This window comes from Lycorma delicatula, chromosome 5 (genome assembly GCF_047948215.1).
Source record: "Lycorma delicatula isolate Av1 chromosome 5, ASM4794821v1, whole genome shotgun sequence".
In the NCBI taxonomy this organism is placed as follows: Eukaryota; Metazoa; Arthropoda; class Insecta; order Hemiptera; family Fulgoridae; genus Lycorma; species Lycorma delicatula.
This window is the reverse complement of record NC_134459.1, coordinates 60,056,522-60,077,211: the sequence shown is the minus strand read 5'-3', so window position 1 is coordinate 60,077,211 and position 20,690 is coordinate 60,056,522. Positions and strand designations below refer to the sequence as shown.

The 20,690-nt window shown below is 31.6% G+C and overlaps 1 protein-coding gene across 1 annotated transcript in view; it reads left to right on the top strand.

Moving 5' to 3' along the window:
* The first annotated feature begins 2,390 nt into the window (after nt 1–2,390).
* Nucleotides 2,391–20,690, top strand: part of LOC142325001 (venom allergen 5.01-like) — a 31,547-nt gene continuing 13,247 nt past the window's right edge. Inside the window, exons 1-3 of the mRNA XM_075366234.1 lie at nt 2,391–2,606; nt 8,486–8,604; nt 14,959–15,046. Coding sequence (XP_075222349.1) covers nt 2,519–2,606; nt 8,486–8,604; nt 14,959–15,046 — 295 coding nt within the window. The 5' untranslated portion in view covers nt 2,391–2,518. The remainder of the gene's footprint in view (nt 2,607–8,485; nt 8,605–14,958; nt 15,047–20,690) is intronic.

Sequence of the window (20,690 nt, the reverse complement as noted above, 5' to 3'; positions counted from 1 at the left end):
ACCTCAAATCTTTGACTTTGAAAATCAGCTGATTTACAGCAGCAACTTTTACCACTAGACTAACCCAGTGAGTTAAAAGAGTTGATTATTAACTATAATTTTTTTTAAAATACAGTACTGTTAAACTGTCTGATGAATACTGATGGCTAATATCTGTTCTGCTGTTGTTAGTAAAATCAGTTTGCAGACTGTAATTAGGTGGCAGTGTATTCTCAAAATAATTTTTTTAGGTTTGATGTATTTCCTTATTTCTTTTATTTTCTGCTGGTTTTTTAATGTCGCCCAACTTCCCACATCATAAACATCAATTATTTGTTTTACATACTCTTATCTGCTTTCCTACCAGGTTTCCCTCCCATATAACAGTTATTGAATAACACAGATAATGAACAAAGATAAATGAAGAACACAGCTTCATGCTTACTTCAGTTATGAGGTCAGCAGTTGTCAGCCCATCACCCTCTTGCCAGCAATCGGCAATTTCCCTGAAAGGCTGGTTGTGGAACAGCTCTGGGAAAGCAATGAGGTGAACTGTTTTCTAAATCGAGGCCAGTATGGCTTTACGAAAGGAGTTGGCACTGATGATTGCATCTTAAATGCTCTTCTCGAGGTGGAAAGCACCGACCGTAAATATATTTTGGCAATTTTTGTAGATATAGAGGCAGCATTTCCTTCCTTGTGTTGGAGTTCTATCCTCTATGCATTTGAGTGCCGCAATGTTCCTGTAGCCCTGCAGGCTGTAGTACGTGACTATTTGTTTAATTGTACGGCTCTGTTTAAAGATGTGCACCTAGCTGTGGAAAAATCCATCACCAGGGGAAGCCTAAAGGGTTCCGTTCTCAGACCCCTGCTATGGAACCTGGTATTTGATGGGTTTGTGGAATTGACATTCCCAGAAGGGATCACGGCCCAGGCTTTCGCCGATGACTGTTTCCTTTTAGTTCATGGTAATTCATGACCGCAGCTGTAAGATCGAGCACAAGTGGCCTTGTCAACTGCGGAGGGCTGGATGGACATTCAAAATTTAAAAATTTCTATGCCCAAGAGAAAGTTTATGCTTCTCAAGGGTGCAGACAAATTATCGTGCAGTTGAAACCCCCACATTAAGTATAAAGGCTGTGTAAGCCAAGTGTGAGTTCATAAGTACCTAGTTGTTTTGTTTGATGAGAAGTTGCTGTTTAGCAACCACATTAGGCAAGGAGTGGCGGAAGCCGTCTCAGTGATGCACAAACTTAGGAGGATTGATCGGAAGAACTATGGGTTGCCTGGCTGTCAAATGTACATGGTGTACCGAGGTTTTTTCGAAAACATGATCTCTTATGTGGCACCCCGTTTTGGCACATAGGTTGTATATGAATAGACCACTTTTTCAAAATTTAAGGAGTGCCCAGTACAGAGCCTTAACTGTATGCACTGGTGTTTTTAAAACAACCACCTACGAGGTTACCACTGTATTGGGAAAGGCTCTCCCAATCGATTTAGTGGTGAAAGTTCAGGCAGCCATGTGGAGATTTCAAAGAGGCCATGGTATTTGGGATGCGGTTTTTGGCCGGGCCAGTACCGGAGTGGAACGGTGATCACAATGCACCAGATCTAAATTTCATTCAGTTGCCCCTCTCCCGCCTGCAGAGCCTCACGATGGAAGCATGACAACTGGAATGGGACACCACAACTAAGGGAAGCTCCCAGTACAAGTTTATATGGGTTCTGGGGGGATAGTATGCCTTGAGTTCGTTTTTAAGGGCAACAGGTGCCCAGGTGCAAATAACATAGTTTTTATTATCTAACTTTGTCATAAATCTCTCTTTTCTCCAGAACTTAAAACTTCTAAAATTCTTATTTTATTAAATAAATAACAGAAAAATAAATAATAATTTTTAATTTTGGTCAATTATTATTAACATATTCATAAGATCTTCTGAGAAGAATGTATAAGTAAATATGTTTGGCCAAAATGATCTAGTGCTACAAGTCATCCTAAGGATGATAAAGAGAGAAATAAATTTTGGTTGGAGAAAATAAGAAATAACAATCTGATCTAGAGGCCTTGAAGAAACTTGATTTAGAAATTGGGGTGGGGTTGGGTGAGATTAGGATCCTGATTATTTCATAATTGAAAATTTAAAAGAAAATGGAAAAACATAAGAAATCGATATTATTCTTGAACACGTTTAGTTTATTTCTTCAGTAAACATATTGTTTTCTTTGCTTATTATATTTTTTTTTTAATTTGAGTGCATTATGTGCTTTCATATTCATAAGCCATTTTGAAATAAAAGTAAGTTATTTAACATCTTTAGAATAATTTTAAAAAAATTAATTAATATAGTTACAGTTTGTGCATATGCATAATTTTAATTAATTTGTATTTGCTATAAAACTGCAAGAATAAAAGTAACGTATTTAAAAGCAGCAGAATAACAGAACTGATTACTGGCAACATTGCTAATTAGTATCATTGCAAAATCTTTTATTTTTTTCATAATTAGTACGTAGTCAGTCTTTGTCATCAGGAAATATGTATCTGGTACTGCTCTTTTGTTTGTCAATACTGTTTTCTTTTACAATTTGTGTAAATGATGATGCCATGTTTTACACACTAATAGGCAAGTATAATCAGACATTTTTATTATAATGTTTTAGTTATGCTATATTATTTAACTACTATATAGAGGAAAGGTAAGACAATGTCTTGCATTTCTTGTTCAACTAATTACACCCAGTTTACATTACTCCCACAACAAACCTCTTAATTCCTTCATTTATCTTTCAAAATTAGATAACAGACACACTTTTAAAACAAAAACCAAAATATCCTTGTTTTCCTACAACACATATAATCGTCCCAAAAAATGATGAGCCTGTGATGACTTCGTACACATGTTATACCTCAAAGATATAAAACGTAAGCAAAGATCTGTTTATTAAAACAGATCTTTGTCATCTGACTACACTGAAGAAGCCAGTATAAATAAAACACTTGACCAGTGTCTATTTAATTTACACCTATAGGTGTGTTATATACATACTGAAGAAATAAAAAATACATCTAACGATCAAAAAACACATAACACTAAATACACTAACTAATGATCAGACAAAATTATATGCATTTTCAAAAAAGAAAATTGTGTGTCACTTTCATATAAAACAAAATATTCAAGTTCGTGAAGTAAACTAACAAAACACATAATAACAAACATAGCTACCCATGAGTAAACAAATTAAATTACACTAAACACATTAAAAAGACTGGATGTGCCTTTATATTTTCCTACAAATGTAAATTATACACACATCAATAAAATCAATTTTTGCAAAGCGCACAGTTATAAAGATATTAACCGCAACATACAAAATTTACACAGTACCTGAAAACCAGGGCATACTTGAAAAATATGTCATTTATAAACAAAGTTTAGACAAACACAGCTTTGAAAGGAATGCTAAGATGATAAAAAATTTACAGATTTCTGTGACAAAGCCTCTTTAAGGTAGTATACTTTTTTGTTTGCACAAGATGACTTGTAGAATAAAAAAAAAAAAATTAGTATAAAATACGTAATACTTCAATGCTATTATGTTTTAAGAATATTTTCTATTTTTAGTACTTTTTTAAATCTCAATTTCAGCATGGAAAACAAATAACAAAAAAACAAAATTTTATTTGCAGTATTTATTGACATTTCTTTTTCTCTTTTATAAAAAAGAATGGTCACTTTATGATTTAGCAATGTAAAAAATAATGATGTATAGCAGGAATAAACAAAACTGATAGACCTAGTCTAATTTTAAACTAAATTGATATCCTTGCAGAAAGCTAAAATTTTTAATTTAATTTATAGTAATTCCCAAAGGGGAATTACATAGCTCATGGGAGTTATAAAACTAAACAAAAGTGCTAGATAAGAGAGCACTTGTTCCACTTGCATTAGAGCTGTTTGTAATTCAAATATTTATACCACTGATCGTCCAACAGCTTTATAATTAGCTTACTTTTTCAGACAAAATATATTTCATATAATACAAAAATATATATTCAAGATACATGTTAGATTTCAATCAAAAAAACTGTTCATTTCTGTTTCTTAAAAAAAGGTAATCCACACTTATATTTCAATATCCAACATTCACCCTACCACCGGTCAATATTTACATATACTCATGTGCAGTTATTTATTAAAAATAATTGTTTTTTTATTTACCACTTTTGTTACTTTCCCGTCTAAAGAGTGCCATATCTCTAGAAGAAAAAGAATTGTAATCAGTGCAATTTAGGCATATGATATTTTCACCAGATCTTAAGGGTTTACACAAAGGAATCCAAAAAACCGAATAGAAATTTTCAGAATGTCACTGTTCATATGTACGCATGAGTGTTTAGTGTTGGCCTCTAAATCATCTTATATCTCCAGAACTACTGGATCAATTTTGGCCAAACTTGGTCAGATTACTTCTATATATGGAGCATTGATGCCATTAAAGATCAAGGGGGTGAGGGTGACCTTGCCTATAGGCACCTCTCACTTTCGAGATTTTGCCTAATTAATATTAAGCAAAATATATTTTTTCAAAGCACATCTGTTAACAATTAAAAAATAACAATATTTGCAAAAAAATTTTTCAAAATTGTACCCCGGCCCCCAAAAAATGCTCTAAAATACTGCTATGTTGTGACACCATAGGTGAGCAATAGAATTAAATAAATTAATAATATTTAAAGTGTAAAAAAATAATTCTGTCTATCTGGGTCTCGAACTCGATCACTTGATAAACTTGGTATCTGGTGTGTTAAGCCTCATGGCTACACTACCATACAAGCAAAATTTGTTCTAAGTTGTGAAATTACATTAGTTTAGTTAGTGCTGAGTGTCACCACTAGTATTGCGCAAATTAAATATGGTATGCACACACGGTTTAGTTAAAAACGTTGAATTAACTAAACGAAAAAATATATTTAAATAAAATGATCAATATTTTAAATTAAGTTGTATGTGTAAGCTGCATCAGAAACAACTCACAATTGTTGGACTTTCCTAGAAAGCAGCTTAGCTGTGTGACAGGAAAGTCCTACAACTGTGTTGTCAGCTTTTTTGTTATTCTTAGAGATACTTTTTTCATCAGAACATTGTTTGTAAAATTCAATTTAAAAAAATTTGAATCGTTAAAATTGTAAAGTGTACATCAATCATGTGTCACCATACAAATTGTATTATTCTGCTGCATAGATTGAATGATAACAAAGTGTTCATAGATAATGAAACAATAGTTTTGATCATTTGAATGAATATATATTTTTAAATATAAATGTGAATGATTTAAATTCATAAAATTTTATATTAATAAATGTATTATTTTCCCTAACCTAATCATTGCTTTTGGATTTTAATTGTGCATTAATTATATTTTTTTTAATGAATTTATATTCTATCAAGAGTAAGGAATTTAAATTTGTTGTTATTGATCTCTTAATACTGATAAATATATATTTTATTTTACTTAAATATGTTTACATATGCTCACCTTTAAATAGTATGACCAAATGGAAGATATAATTAGATACAATTATTACAAATACCAAAAAATAAATTGATGAATTAGGTATGTCGATGATATTTTGGTAATATATGATACAAAAATCGCTTAAAAATTAAATAGTTTTCATAAAAATATTATACACACTTTAGAAATAGAAATAAGTAATGTTTTTCACTTTTAAAAATTTGGTGTGTATAAAAAACTAATATCATCAGTTAGAATAATTAATAATAAATCAGTACTTCTGAATTCTTGTAAGAATAGTTTTTGCCTTGTTGGCATATTTTCACATTGTGTTCGCCTTTCCATCCAGGTTAATGGTAAGATCATTGCACGCGTTGCTGGCTAGTTGTTGTGTCATGATTTTTGCCTTCATTATGTCTCATGACAGGTTATAAGTGTATTATGTTGGTCTGGAGCATTCAAGACGTGTTGTTGGTATGAGTGAGAGCTCATAAGGGGCCTACACATCTTGAAGTTATGCATCAGGGTGATCCCAGTTTGTGTAGAGTTACTCCAAAAGAGGGTGGTTTTAGTCAATAGTCTGTTGATGGCAGTTGGATTAGACCACCAGCAGGAGTCCGACACTTCATGCATAAATGCATTTCCACCTCCGTCCCAAAAAAAAAGAACTTCTGAATTGCTAAGAAATAGTAACTTTTATGGTATGATTAATAGGGCTCTAACTATATTGAGCAGAGTATAAAATTAACAGAAGTATTTAGTTAATATCTGTATCAAATGAAAATGGTTATAATGTAATACAGAATTGCCTTTAAAAACTGGCAACAAATAAAAAAAAAAAGTAATAATGAATACTAAAAATGTAATTATAATATTTTTAAAGAATGTATGTCAAGAAAAAAACATTCTATACAGGAATAATAGAAACTTTAAAACATTTTCAGCATCATTAATGAACATAATAAATGTAATTAACATAAGCCCTATTATGCTGGGCATATTAGGAAAAACATATTTTAAGGTACAGAAAACTTGTCTATTAGAAAAGGAGAAGTCGAAGAGGATGAAAAGGAGATACAGTACTGAGATCTGAATTTAATAGAGCATTTAAAGATTTGAATGGCAGAAAGGCTTCTGGGATAGACAGGATAACTACAGAATTATTGAGCAGTGCAGATGAGGAAGCGATAGATAGATTATACAACTGATTTGGAAGTCGAGAGTTCCAGTGTTCAAGTCCTAGTAAAGCCAGTTATTTTTACACGGATTTGAATACTAGATCATGGATACCGGTGTTCTTTGGTGGTTGGGTTACAATTAACCACACATCTCAGGAATGGTCAAACTGAGAATGTACAAAAGACTACACTTCATTTACACTCATACATATCATCCTCATTCATTCTCTGAAGAATTATCTAAACAGTAGTTACCGGAAGCTAAACAGGAAAAAAGAAAGAAAGAAAGACAGATTATACAAACTAAACCTATTGGGTCGGCCTAGTGGTGAATGCACCTTCGCAAATCAGCTGATTTCAAAGTCGAGAGTTCTAAGTCCTAGTGAAGGCAGTTACTTTTATTAAAGAAAATTAAAGAAAAACAAACCAACATACATATTGTTTATAGACTTAGAAAAGGCATTTGATATGTAGACTGTAATAAAATGTTCAGCATTTTAAAAAAACTTAGGCTTCAAATATAGAGATAGAAGAGCAATTGCTAACATTTACAGAAACCAAACTGCAATAGTAATAATCAAAGAATATAAGATAGTAGCCGTAATAAAAAAGGGAGTCCAACAAGGATGTTCCCTATTCCCGTTACTTTTTAATCTTTACATAGAATTAGCAGTTAATGATGTTAAAGAACAATTTAGACCCGGAGTAACAGTGCAAGGTGAAAAGATAAAGATGCTAGGATTTGCTGATGATATAGTAATTCTACCCGAGAGTAAACAGAATTTAGAAGAAACAATGAACGGCATAGATGAAGTTCTACGCAAGAACTATCGCATGAAAATAAACAAGAACAAAACAAAAGTAATGAAATGTAGTAGAAATAATGTAGATGGACCACTGAATATAAAGATAGGAAGAGAAACGATTACGGAGGTAGAAGAATTCTGTTATTTGGGAAGTAAAATTACAATAGATGGACGAAGCAGGAGCGATATAAAATGCCGAATAGCATAAGCGAAACAAGCTTTCAGTTAGAAATATAATTTTCTTACATCAAAAATTAATTTAAATGTCAGGAAAAGATTTTTGAAAATATATGTTTGGAGGGTAGCTTTATATGGAAGTGAAACTTGAACGATTGGAGTACCTGAGAAGAAAAGATTAGAAGCTTCTGAAATGTGGCACTATAGGAGAATGTTAAAAATCAAATGGTTGGATAAAGTGACCAATGAAGAGGTGTTGCGGCAGCAAATTGATGAAGAAATAAGTATTTGGAAAAATATAGTTAAAAGAGGACACAGACTTATAGACCACATATTAAGGCATCCTGGAATAATCGCTATGATATTAGAGGGACAGGTAGATGGGAAAAATTGTGCAGGTAGGTGATGTTTGGAATATGTTAAACAAATTGTTAGAGATTTAGAATGTAGGGGGTATACCGAAATGAAACGATTGGCACTAGATAGGTAATCTTGGAGATCTGCATCATATTAGTCAAATGACTGAAGACAAAAATAATAATGTTTTGCTGCAAATTGCAAAATTATTTATTAACAATTTTTGTGACTGTTTCTTGTTAAAAATAAAACTTGGATAAATAACTTAATAATAATAATTCTTTTATTTTACTTCTGTTTAATTATTGAAGGGAATACTGATGAAATACTTACTTTTAAAGGGACAATAGTTGGCAAAAGTTTGGAAATCAGAACTTTAAAGTTTTAAAATGCGAGTACAAATTAAAAAAAAAAAAAAATGAAATAAATATCATCTAGTAAATATTAATAAATTTCTTTTTTTAGAGTCTGGTTTATATGATAATGATATACAGATAATTTTAGATGAGCATAACAAATTTCGAGCAGAAATTGTTTTTGGAATAGGTACTGATCAACCACCAGCAAAAAATATGAGAAAAATGGTAAGCATTAGCTTTATCAATGTATTTTATTAAGCTGTTAGTATTTGATTTATTTATTTGTTTTTGGTGGCTGTAGATCCACACACATGTAAAATATTTCCTCCTACAGTAATGAAAAATCCCAAAATATTTTCCCACACGCTACACAAATTCAAATAGAGGCAAAGACTTACTTCAGAAATCCTAAACCTGGTCTTAGGTGGCTGCAATTTCTGGAGGAAAACTATAAATGCTGTGGTGAATTTTAAGATGGTCAATTGTAAAAGTGTTTTGTAATTCGTGTTACAAGGCAAAACGTAAAAATTAGATTACAAATAGCGTAATCTTTTCAATGTCCAGAATTGGATGGGCTGTTATTATGAAAAGCTTTTTTGTTATTTTAAAACATATAAGTAACTGACTTAATGCAATCTCAATTCTGTTGCACAGTGATTATGAACCTCACACTGTTTATTTAGCAACATCTGCTTCAGTTATGTGAAATAACAATATTACAGCTACTGACAGTGAATATTGTAGTACTTATACTCCAACTGCCAGTTTTTTTCATGTGCTTATAGTGTCATTAAAAATTCATGCAAACCAATCTCAACATCTTAACCTTGGTTGCTTGACTTTGCTGACATGCTCTGTAATAGCTTTGAGACTGATCTCACATCCTTAGCAAGGAGGAGTAAGCTAATATTGTACAGTAGCATACTTAAAATGTACAACACACTGACCAGAATCAGTTAAGGATGTAATCAACAATCTGCAGCAAAAACTGCCTTTTATGTTACTACCTCTTAACAAAATCTTCCACTTATCTAAGTCACTGGTGCAGCTAATGGATTGCAATTCAGGGAACCCATCTTATTTGTTTCCTTTATCATTCACTGAGTTATGGAGCTGATGTTATGATGTTGCAGGAATTTGATCTTCATATTTATGAAGCTAGAAGAGACCAAATTCCGCCCAGTTTTTATTAGAATATTCAAGCTTCTTTATCATTGCTTATAAAGGGAATTACTGTAGATCTTACAATTAAAAAAGATAATCACTAACTATTATTTATTGTTAGATTAATTAATAGGTTTCAGTGTGTTGAAATGGTGAAGATTATTATGAGTAATACCGTCTCGGAAGTAGACAGTTTGGAATCCCAGCTTGGGATTTATCACTTATATAATATTATATTTTATTGTTAGTAGCTGCTGGAAGCTTCTGGCCAGCATTCTGTTAACGGGTTCTAGCAACATATCTAACATAACCTGTTACTAAATCGTAAATTAATACAATTTAGAAGACATTATTTGTTGTCTAAACATATCCTTACGTTTAAAATTTAAACATATTTCATTTTAGTTTCGCCAACTATACCAGAAATATAAGATGTCAATCCAGAAATATAAGAAAGTACAGGTACTCTCTGTACAAATAAAGGGCGCAACTGCTTTTGGCCCTGAATCAACATAGATGGATTAAATACTGGAAACTTTTGAAGATCATTTGAACCATCCATACACGAGTTATATTTACTGGTTCAGTAGCACATATATTTTTTCAATGTGGTTACAAAAGAAGTCCCAGTAGAAAGGATACGAACACAGCAAATAACTTCGTCCATAAATAAAACAAAATAAATATAACCTCAACTACATAAATAATTAGGTGTATCGGTACATATGTTGGCGCACGGACTAAAAGCCTATGTACTAGCATTTTGCATGCATTGGCTTCTGTTACAAGCAAACTAAAAACATTCTCATTTTCAATAAGTCTTTTGTGGTACGGGTAATATATAAAAAACAGGTTTCGTAAACTTGTAGCGTATGTAATGTTGAGTTTTATTCTAAATTATATATTGGTGTTGTTATCTTGACCTACTTCCTGTTGTATAGCAAGTAATAATAATAGAATCATGCATGACTAATGTGCTATTTGTGAATTGTAAATACAACACGCAATTCTAACAATTTTATTTATTTATTTTTAATCTACTCTAATCATTACACTGTGAAGAGTCATGTTATACATCGCTTGTAATTGTGTTCTAGAAGTCGTTATTATAGAAATATTTATTGCGGTGTTATTCCGCAATAAATATTTTTATTACTTTATGAAGTGAATGAATAGCTATTAGTGATTTATTTTTACTGTTTGTTGTGTTTTTTCATTCCAGACTTTGTCATAAATTCAATCATTTAAATTTTTAATATTTCAATACAGTATTTTCTTTTAAAATGTCCAAGTTAGGAGTAAAAGGTACAGTAGTTCATAGTAAGGCGAGGGAAATTCAATGTTTACAATTTCTTTTTACAAAACAATGCCGGAACCGGAATAGTGAGGAAAACTGAAGTGCTGAATACGGTTGTTCAAGCGATAAAAGTACAAAATGAACGGTCCAAAGAATTATGTTCGTTTCGTCAAGAAAACGTGTAAATTGCCCCAGTATTGTGCAATTTAGATTTGTTTGACACGGATGCTTTGAGGCGCTTAATAAATAAAATTTATGTACGACAAATTTCCCTGTTTCACAAAAAAGTTAGATCGATTGTATGCACAGGTGAAACCTACATTCACAGTAATCATGCGACACCAGAATCGTGGGTAGACTCAACAAACCTTCATGAGGGACTGAAAACACCAGAATCCAAGGGCTCACTATTAATAATTGTTCATGCCGGTTGAATAAACGATTCATTAACAACGCTTTACTTATATGCGAGTCAAATAAGAAAGGAGATTATCATAAATCGATGGATTCCAAAAATTACACGAAATGAAAATGGGAGAAGAAGTGTATCCCAACTTGCCACCTCGGTCGGTTATTATACTAGAAAACGCATCGTAACACAACATTCTGCAAAATTCTAACTCTTTAAAAAGTGATATGATAAATTGGTTAGCCGAATAACAAATTAATTGTTCTCCTGCTATGACGAAGACTGAATTATATGACATAAGATTACACAAAGATAATCAAAAGAAATTTCTAATAGATGACATTTTCGAAAATTATGGTCACACAGTTCTACGGTTTTCCATTTTATCATCCTGACTTAAATGTCATTGAAATGATTTGGAGTGAAGTGAAAAGGCAAGTAGCTAAACGAAATACAACTTTTAACATGTCGGATGTTCTTAAGTTAGCTGAAAAGGAATTTCATAGTGTCTGAAGCTGAGTGGAGCAATGTCTGCGAGCATGTTGTCAATATTTAAAAAAAAAAAATACATTGAAGATGAACATTTATATGATGTGCACATCGACAATTTTGTGACAAATGTGAATACAGAATTGGACACTAGCTCTTTAAAAAACTACCGACGACAGCAACTTCGGAATTTGCGAGCTTCAACAATAAAGTGAGTAGAAAAAATAATTATTAAAGTACCTTAAAATAATAATATTAATTGGGGTACTGAACTAGTTTTAACTAAATAGCATCGTATGTAGTTTTGGTTATAAATATCGTCTATATTAAACTGACAATGTTTTCAGTCGGCCTAGTACCGTCCCAAATGTTTGCTGAATGTTAGTAGTTTTCTGTGTCGACTTAGTACCGGTAGTTCTACTCGTCCATTAAAAGAAAGATACAGCAGGAAGGGATTTTTGTCCAGGTTCTGCGATTAGTAGGGCGATACATAATTCTCCCGCAATACTTGCGTTCCGTTCAAGAAGTAGAAATTAAAAAAAAAAAAGTTATCTTTATTATTAAAAAAGAAGAAAACCACACTGTTTCTGACCATGTGTCCTCCCGCCAGTTATCGATGAATTAATGAGTTTTAGTGCTAAACTACTGAAAATCAATACTTTTACATTATTGTATTTCTGTAACAGAGTGACTTGACATTTGATGATGCGCCTACTGACATGACCTATTTATCCACTTCAGAAATATATTCCTACTTGATAACTGTTGTTCATTTTTATTTGCTTTTATTTATCCAGTCTCACAGTGATAGTGTATATTATTAAACCGTATATATATCGTATATTAACCGTATATGATAGCATATATTATTAATTGTACTCAAGACACTACCAATAACGGCAGTATAGGTGACTATCGAAATTGATGAACCTACGATCGTTAAAAGAAAAATTACATCGTCGGCAAAGTACCGCGAGAGCAGTGAGTTTTCAGAGGGATCTGCCACGAAACACCCGTGTTTTATCGTTGTTACTATCCGAAGTGTGGACTCTCTACTATCAGTAACAGACAATTTCATTGCTCCGGGTTCCGTAATTATTTCAGATCAGTGATCGCATAAAGGAATGCGAAATTTGAACTGAAATTATGTACACAACACTTTTAATCGCTCTCAAAACCTTATACATCAAATTATTGGGCTCGTAACCAGACTGTTGAAAGGTTGTGGGGAATAGCAAAAATAAATTTCGTCGAAAAAGTGGCATAGAGAGAAATTTATTAGATAGTTATTCATGCAAGTTTCTTTGGTGCCATAAATAAAAGGTGAGGATCGGAATCCGTTTCAGACCATTCAGAAAGATATTACCGACGTTTGGTCCATACAGTAAGTCTCTAGTTGATTTTTGTGTGTACAATGAATATCACTTTCATACTAATAATGTTTTTTTTATAAATATGTCACTAATAACAAACATGATATAAAAATAAAATATCATATAATTAAAAAAATATTAGATTTTTTAATAAATTCGTTTAATTATTATTATTATTAACCACAAAAATGTATTAATATAACTGACGGGAGAATAACGGAAGACAACGGTCTCTTTCTTTTAATGATGTCAACTAAACATCCAAACCATATTTATTAATTTATAAAATTAAAACCATATGTATTAAACAAATTTATAAAATATAATTTTCCTGTAAGTAGTAGTTTTCATTGATTCCTCCAAAAATTATCCAGTGATTCTTTCTAAATGTAAAATCAAATTAATTGGTTAAAATTAACTTATTAAATAATCTTAAAAGATGATGTATATTTATAACATTTATTATTTTTTTCATAGTTTTTTCTCTACTTTTAAGCACACTTTGATTCCAGTATTTTCAAGTTCATTTTAGATGAGCTATTGTGATTGTTGAATTGACCCTAGATCAGCTGATTTCATTCTTATTAGGTATATGTGTTTTAAATCTACTACTTCAGTCAGATCTGGTTAAATTTTAATTTCCACTGTTAATAATACAATCATTTTTAAAATATTCATTTTTTAATAACTTTCAGCAATTTATATTTAATTCACTAAAAATATATTTAAAAATTTCTTATTTTACAAGATGATCAATATTTTTTTTCTGTTTAGCCTCCAGAACCACCGTAAGGTATTACTTAAGAGGATATGTATGAATGCAAATGAAGTGTAGTCTTGTACAGTTTCAGACTGATCATTCCTGAGATGTGTGGTTAATTGTAATCCAACCACCAAAGAACACTGGTATCCATGATCTAGTATTCAAATCTGTATAAATGTAACTAACTGCCTTTACTAGGATTTGAACCTTAAAACTCAATCTGGGGTTTTTATCACACCCTTTTAGTGTGTGAACTATACTTCTTGAAAGAAGCTACCTTCTTCTAAAATATTTTTATTAAATTTAGCATAAATTACTTTTAAAAATTAATTACCAATTAAAAAAACTCACTTTTTACGTAAAATTAAGAAATTAAAGATTTATTTATTTTCTGCACAGTATTTATAAAATTCTCAATTTTCAAACTATACCTTATACACACAGGTTGATAATTATTATTTTAACAGCCTTATTGGTTAGCTGAAATTTTGTTACTCTGTATATAGTCTTTGTATAACTGTACACGTAGCTACGCTAAGCTGAAGGTTGATATATGGAGTTGACAGTCAATCAAAAATTGATAGAATCAGTTAACTTTAGCAGAAATATTGGTTACTTGTCAATGGGTATTTTCCTCTTGATGGTAAACATGGCAAAGTTACAGTATTTCAACTGAGCATGTTTCCCCTCAGAAATGCAACTATTTCATAGCCAACAGTCATATAACATGGCTACATGAGCCTTGAGGCAATATAGCTATTAGCTTTGAAGTTACATAGCTCCTGTGAGCTCTCTACACTTGAGAGTAATGAACTGTGCTGGGTTGTTAATGCAACTGTGGCAGTATTCAATTGCTGACAGAATCGACCAAGTTTCTTACTTTACTGGATCATTGTTTTTGTGTAGTGAGTTTGTAATGATAGGCTAGATGGAGAAAAGCTGCTACTGGTCCTAATCCACTAACTATGCATGGTTGAAAGAAAAGAAACTTTCTGGATTAATGAAATATTTTGTAATTTGATAATGTAAGAGAATGTAATATTATATGTACACGTCTACAACATTTATATAAACTTCATTTCAGGTGTGGAATAATGATTTAGCAGATTTAGCACAAACATGGGCAAATACAGGTAGAGCTTCTCATGATCCTGATCTGCTAGAACCAAAACGTAATGTACACAAAAATTAATTTAAAAAGTTTTGTTTTGATTGTTTATTGTATACAATAGGGTGGTCATTAGTTACGCTAATATTGTACCTAGAAATTGTTTTTTTCTTGGTTAAGGAAGATTACACTTTCAAGTGAGAATGAGCTGTACATAGAAAGATTATTTGAAGTAATATACCCAAAGTGTTAGATTTAATATAAAACACACATATTAAATGTTTACTTTATGTATAATTATTTTTATATTATTATGAATAATTATAATCAGTTAAATATTATTGTAATTAATGATGGGAACTATTATTATTACTTTTTTTTAATAAAATGAACAAAGATTAACAAAGAGCTATAGTTATTACTAAAATTTTAATTAATATTAATTAATGTTTTTATACATTATCTCATAATCATTAATTATCCACTTTTAAAATTTCTTACGGCAGGACCTTTCATAATTCTTCAATACATTTTTCTATCACAAAAACTGGTATAAGCTTGTATTATAACTTTTTTGAATAACTGAAAGGTACTTGATAATTAATTTCAGTGACTACATCAGAATTGGGTAGGTATACTACTTCATAGTTAAAAAAAAGGTTATTTGAATCAAGGGAAACCAAGGTAAAACTTTGATCAAAGCAACATTACAAAATCCACTACTAATTATAAAATAAAACTAGTTAAACATCTATGTTAATAATTAAAAGTATATATTTATGATAGTAAATTGAGTATGAAAATATATAAATAAATGAGAACTACAAATCAAACAATTCAGGTGTTAATGAAAATTTTCATTAACACATTTTATAATATGTTAGAGATTTGCAGAGAATTTAGGTTTTTTTTTAAATTTTCTTAATAATAATTATTATTTAAAAACTGACTGATAAAATATTTTTTCTGTAAATAAATTGTTTATTTTATTTTAAATAATTTGAAAGTAGGAATAATAAGCATTGAAAGACCCTTTCTTATAAGCTGAAATATTGTATTGAACTCTTTAATCAAGGTTGATATATGTGGAAATTATCAATTTTTTGTTTACTAGATCAAAAAAAAAAATAATAATTAGGAACCGAGGTAAAAGTAGGTGAATTATAGTGTATTTTTTATGCTGAATCTTAAAATGAAATCTGTTTTTCTGCATCACCCTCACATTTTTAGTTAAGACCCTTAACCTAAAAAAATAATAATAATTGTAATTACAATTATAATTCCTACCTTTATTATGTAGACATTTTTATCTTAATTTCTTTTTCTTATTTTCTGTTTGTGTTCAGTGAAGTCTTATGTTTTTATTATCCAGCAATAGTCACTCATCATAGATTCATCCCATTGGCTTGATAATATTGTTTCATTTGCAACATATCTTGGTGAAATATTTCTTTTAGTTTGTCACTGATATCATCCAAGTTTAAAGGGGAAAAGTCCAAATGAGAATGTAAAAAAATTAAATTTCAATGACATTTTGCAGCCTAAATCTTTGGAGTTCACTAAGAGTTCATTTATAAGCTGATCATGGTTTTCAGCTTTTTTGTTCCCAAGAAAACCAGTAATGACATCTTTAAATGACTTACATGTTGCTAGTTCTGTAGGATTCATTTTGCTGTCAAATATAATTTTCTTATTTGTGGCCCGATGAATATTCCCTCTTTTAATTTAAATTTATTTAATTGTGAAAAATCCTCAGTTAAATATTTAAAGCTGTCTCCATCTTTATCTAATGCTTTTACAAAATTCTTCATCAGGCCTAGTTTTATGTGTAGAGGCGGTAAAATAATACGATCTACTTCGACAAGGGGAATATTGACAACATTTTCGTTTCCTGGGGTAAACTGATTTCTTTTTGGCCAGTCTTTAATTGTGTAGTGTTTACCTCTAGTTCGAAAATCCCCACAAACACAAGAAACACATATATTGCACATATATTTTGTAAAGCACTCTGGAAACTGAGAAGCCCTATCGCTTTCAGGTTAGCAATGATTCGCTATAAGTGTTAATCATATTTAATAGCTTTTAACATTTTTGACGTACTTTCATATGTTTCTTTCATTCCTACAGCATGTGCTACTGATATAGAAGAATACTTATTCGAGTTATGGAACAACACTGCCTTTAAGTTTTTTTGATGAGTCTATAAATAAACACTAATCATGAATAAAATATTCAATGTCCAGTTCAGACATTAGCCGTAACATCATGGCAAGAACAAATTAAACTATCTCTTCTAAAGTATTTCAATAAATTTTTGTTTCAATTTCTATATATTAAAATTTCGTACCCTTATTTAATAAATTCCATTCTTTTAGACATGAACCTGGGAGTTCTGCATGTTGTCTTGAATAATACAAGTCATGAATTAGGTCGCTCAGTTCTGGTTGTGTGATGAGGTGAGGTTCAGTATTTGATTCTTCTGGAATGTAATTAATATCTATTGAAAATGAGGGTTCATCAGTTGAGCCTTCTGGGAATCAGAAATTTCTTTCCAAGAAGTTGGAGCAATTGGAATTGGTAAATTAACACCATGAAGTACTGGTCTCCTACCTGAATGAACATTAGGGTATGCAGTACTGCTTTTATTGTTTGAATTGAAACCAGTAATATTTTTTAAGAAAAGATAGCAGTCATTATAATGGTTAGTAGGCTCTCACCAAATTACTGGTATGCCAAAAGGCAAATGCTCTTTATTTCCTTTTAACCACTGGGCTAGTTTAACGTAGCATTTGATACATCTCAGGATTTATCTTAGTCTCCCAAGGGACAGTCAAAATAATGTTCTTAAGCAGTTTTCAGCAGATTCGATAATGGTTTTTCGTTGACTTTTTGTAGTGAATTTTCTGCAAACATATCAAAAACTATTTGGAATATTTTTACAAGCTCAATTTTTTTTTTTTTGTCTTCAGTCATTTGACTGGTTTGATGCAGCTCTCCAAGATTCCCTATCTAGTGCTAGTCGTTTCATTTCAGTATACCCTCTACATCCTACATCCGTAACAATTTGTTTTACATATTCCAAACGTGGCCTGCCTACACAATTTTTCCCTTCTACCTGTCCTTCCAATATTAAAGCGACTATTCCAGGATGCCTTAGTATGTGGCCTATAAGTCTGTAACAATTTGTTTTACATATTCCAAACGTGGCCTGCCTACACAATTTTTCCCTTCTACCTGTCCTTCCAATATTAAAGCGACTATTCCAGGATGCCTTAGTATGTGGCCTATAAGTCTGTCCCTTCTTTTAACTATATTTTTCCAAATGCTTCTTTCTTCATCTATTTGCCGCAATACCTCTTCATTTGTCACTTTATCCACTCATCTGATTTTTAACATTCTCCTATAGCACCTCATTTCAAAAGCTTCTAATCTTTTCTTCTCAGACACTCCGATTGTCCAAGTTTCACTTCATATAAAGCGACACTCCAAACATACACTTTCAAAAATCTTTTCCTGACATTTAAATTAATTTTTGATGTAAACAAATTATATTTCTTACTGAAGGCTCGTTTAGCTTGTGCTATTCGGCATTTTATATCGCTCCTGCTTCGTCCATCTTTAGTAATTCTACTTCCCAAATAACAAAATTCTTCTACCTCCATAATCTTTTCTCCTCCTATTTTCACATTCATTAGTCCATCTTTGTTATTTCTAATACATTTCATTACTTATGTTTTGTATTTGTTTATTTTCATGCGATAGTTCTTGCGTAGGACTTCATCTATGCCATTCATTGTTTCTTCTAGATCCTTTTTACTCTCGGCTAGAATTGCTATATTATCAGCAAATCGTAGCATCTTTATCTTTTCACCTTGTACTGTTACTCCGAATCTAAATTGTTCTTTAACATCATTAACTGCTAGTTCCATGTAAAGATTAAAAAGTAAGGGGGATAAGGAACATCCTTGTCGGACTCCCTTTCTTATTACGGCTACTTCAATTGTTACTGTTGCTGTTTGGTTCCTGTACATGTTAGCAATTGTTCTTCTATCTCTGTATTTGAACCCTAATTTTTTTAAAATGCTGAACATTTTATTCCAGTCTACATATCAAATGCCTTTTCTAGGTCTATAAACGCCAAGTATGTTGGTTTGTTTTTCTTTAATCTTTCTTCTACTATTAATCTGAGGCCTAAAATTGCTTCCCTTGTCCCTATACTTTTCCTGAAACCAAATTGGTCTTCTCCTAACACTTCTTCCACTCTTCTCTGAATTCTTCTGTATAGAATTCTAGTTAAGATTTTTGATGGAATGACTAGTTAAACTAATTGTTCTGTATTCTTCACATTTATCTGCCCCTCCTTCTTTGGTATCATGATATAACACCTTTTTTGAAGTCTGACGGAAATTCCCCTTTTTCATAAATATTACACACCAGTTTGTATAATCTATCAATCGCTTCCTCACCTGCACTGCGCAGTAATTCTACAGGTATTCCGTCCATTTCAGGAGCCTTTCTGCCATTTAAATCTTTTAATGGTCTCTTAAATTCAGATCTCAGTATTGTTTCTCCATTTCATCCTCCTCAACTTCCTCTTCTTCCTCTATAACACCATTTTCTAATTCATTTACTCCGTATAACTCTTCAATATATTCCACCCATCTATCGACTTTACCTTTCGTATTATATATTGGTGTACCATCTTTGTTAGCATATTATTAGATTTTAATTTATGTACCCCAAAATTTTCCTTAAATTTCGTGATGCTCCGTCTATTTTACCAATGTTCATTTCTCTTTCCACTTCTGAACACTTTTCTTTAATCCACTCTTCTTTCGCCAGTTTGTACTTCCTGTTTATAGCATTTCTTAAATGCCGATAGTTCCTTTTACTTTCTTCATCACTAGCATTCTTATATTTTCTACGTTCATCCATCAGCTGCAATATATCGTCTGAAACCCAAGGTTTTCTACCAGTTCTCTTTATTCCGCCTAAGTTTGCTTCTGCTGATTTAAGAATTTCCTTTTTAACATTCTCCCATTCTTCTTCTACATTTCTACCTTATCTTTTTGACTCAGACCTCTTGCGATGTCCTCCTCAAAAATCTTCTTTACCTCCTCTTTCTCAAGCTTCTCTAAATTCCACCGATTCATCTGAGACCTTTTCTTCAGGCTTTTAAACCCCAATCTACATCTCATTATCACCAAATTATGGTCGCTATCAATGTCTGCTCCAGGGTAAGTTTTGCAGTTAACGAGTTTGATTTCTAAATCTTTGCTTAACCATGATATAATCTATCTGATACCTTGCAGTATCGCCTGGCTTTTTCCAAGTGTATATTCTTCTATAATGATTTTTAAATTGGGTGTTGGCAATTACTAAATTATACTTCATGCAAAACTCTATAAGTCGGTCCCCTCTTTCATTCCTTTTGCCCAGCCCGTATTCACCCACTATATTTCCTTCCTTGCCTTTTCCAATGCTTGCATTCCAATCTCCAACTATTATTAAATTTTCATCTCCTTTTACGTGTTTAATTGCTTCATCAATCTCTTCGTATACACACTCTACCTCATCATCATCATGGGCGCTTGTAGGCATATAGACGTTAACAATCGTTGTCGGTTTAGGTTTTGATTTTATCCTTATTACAATGATTCTATCGCTATGCGTCTTGAAATACTCCACTCTCCTCCCTCTCTTCTTGA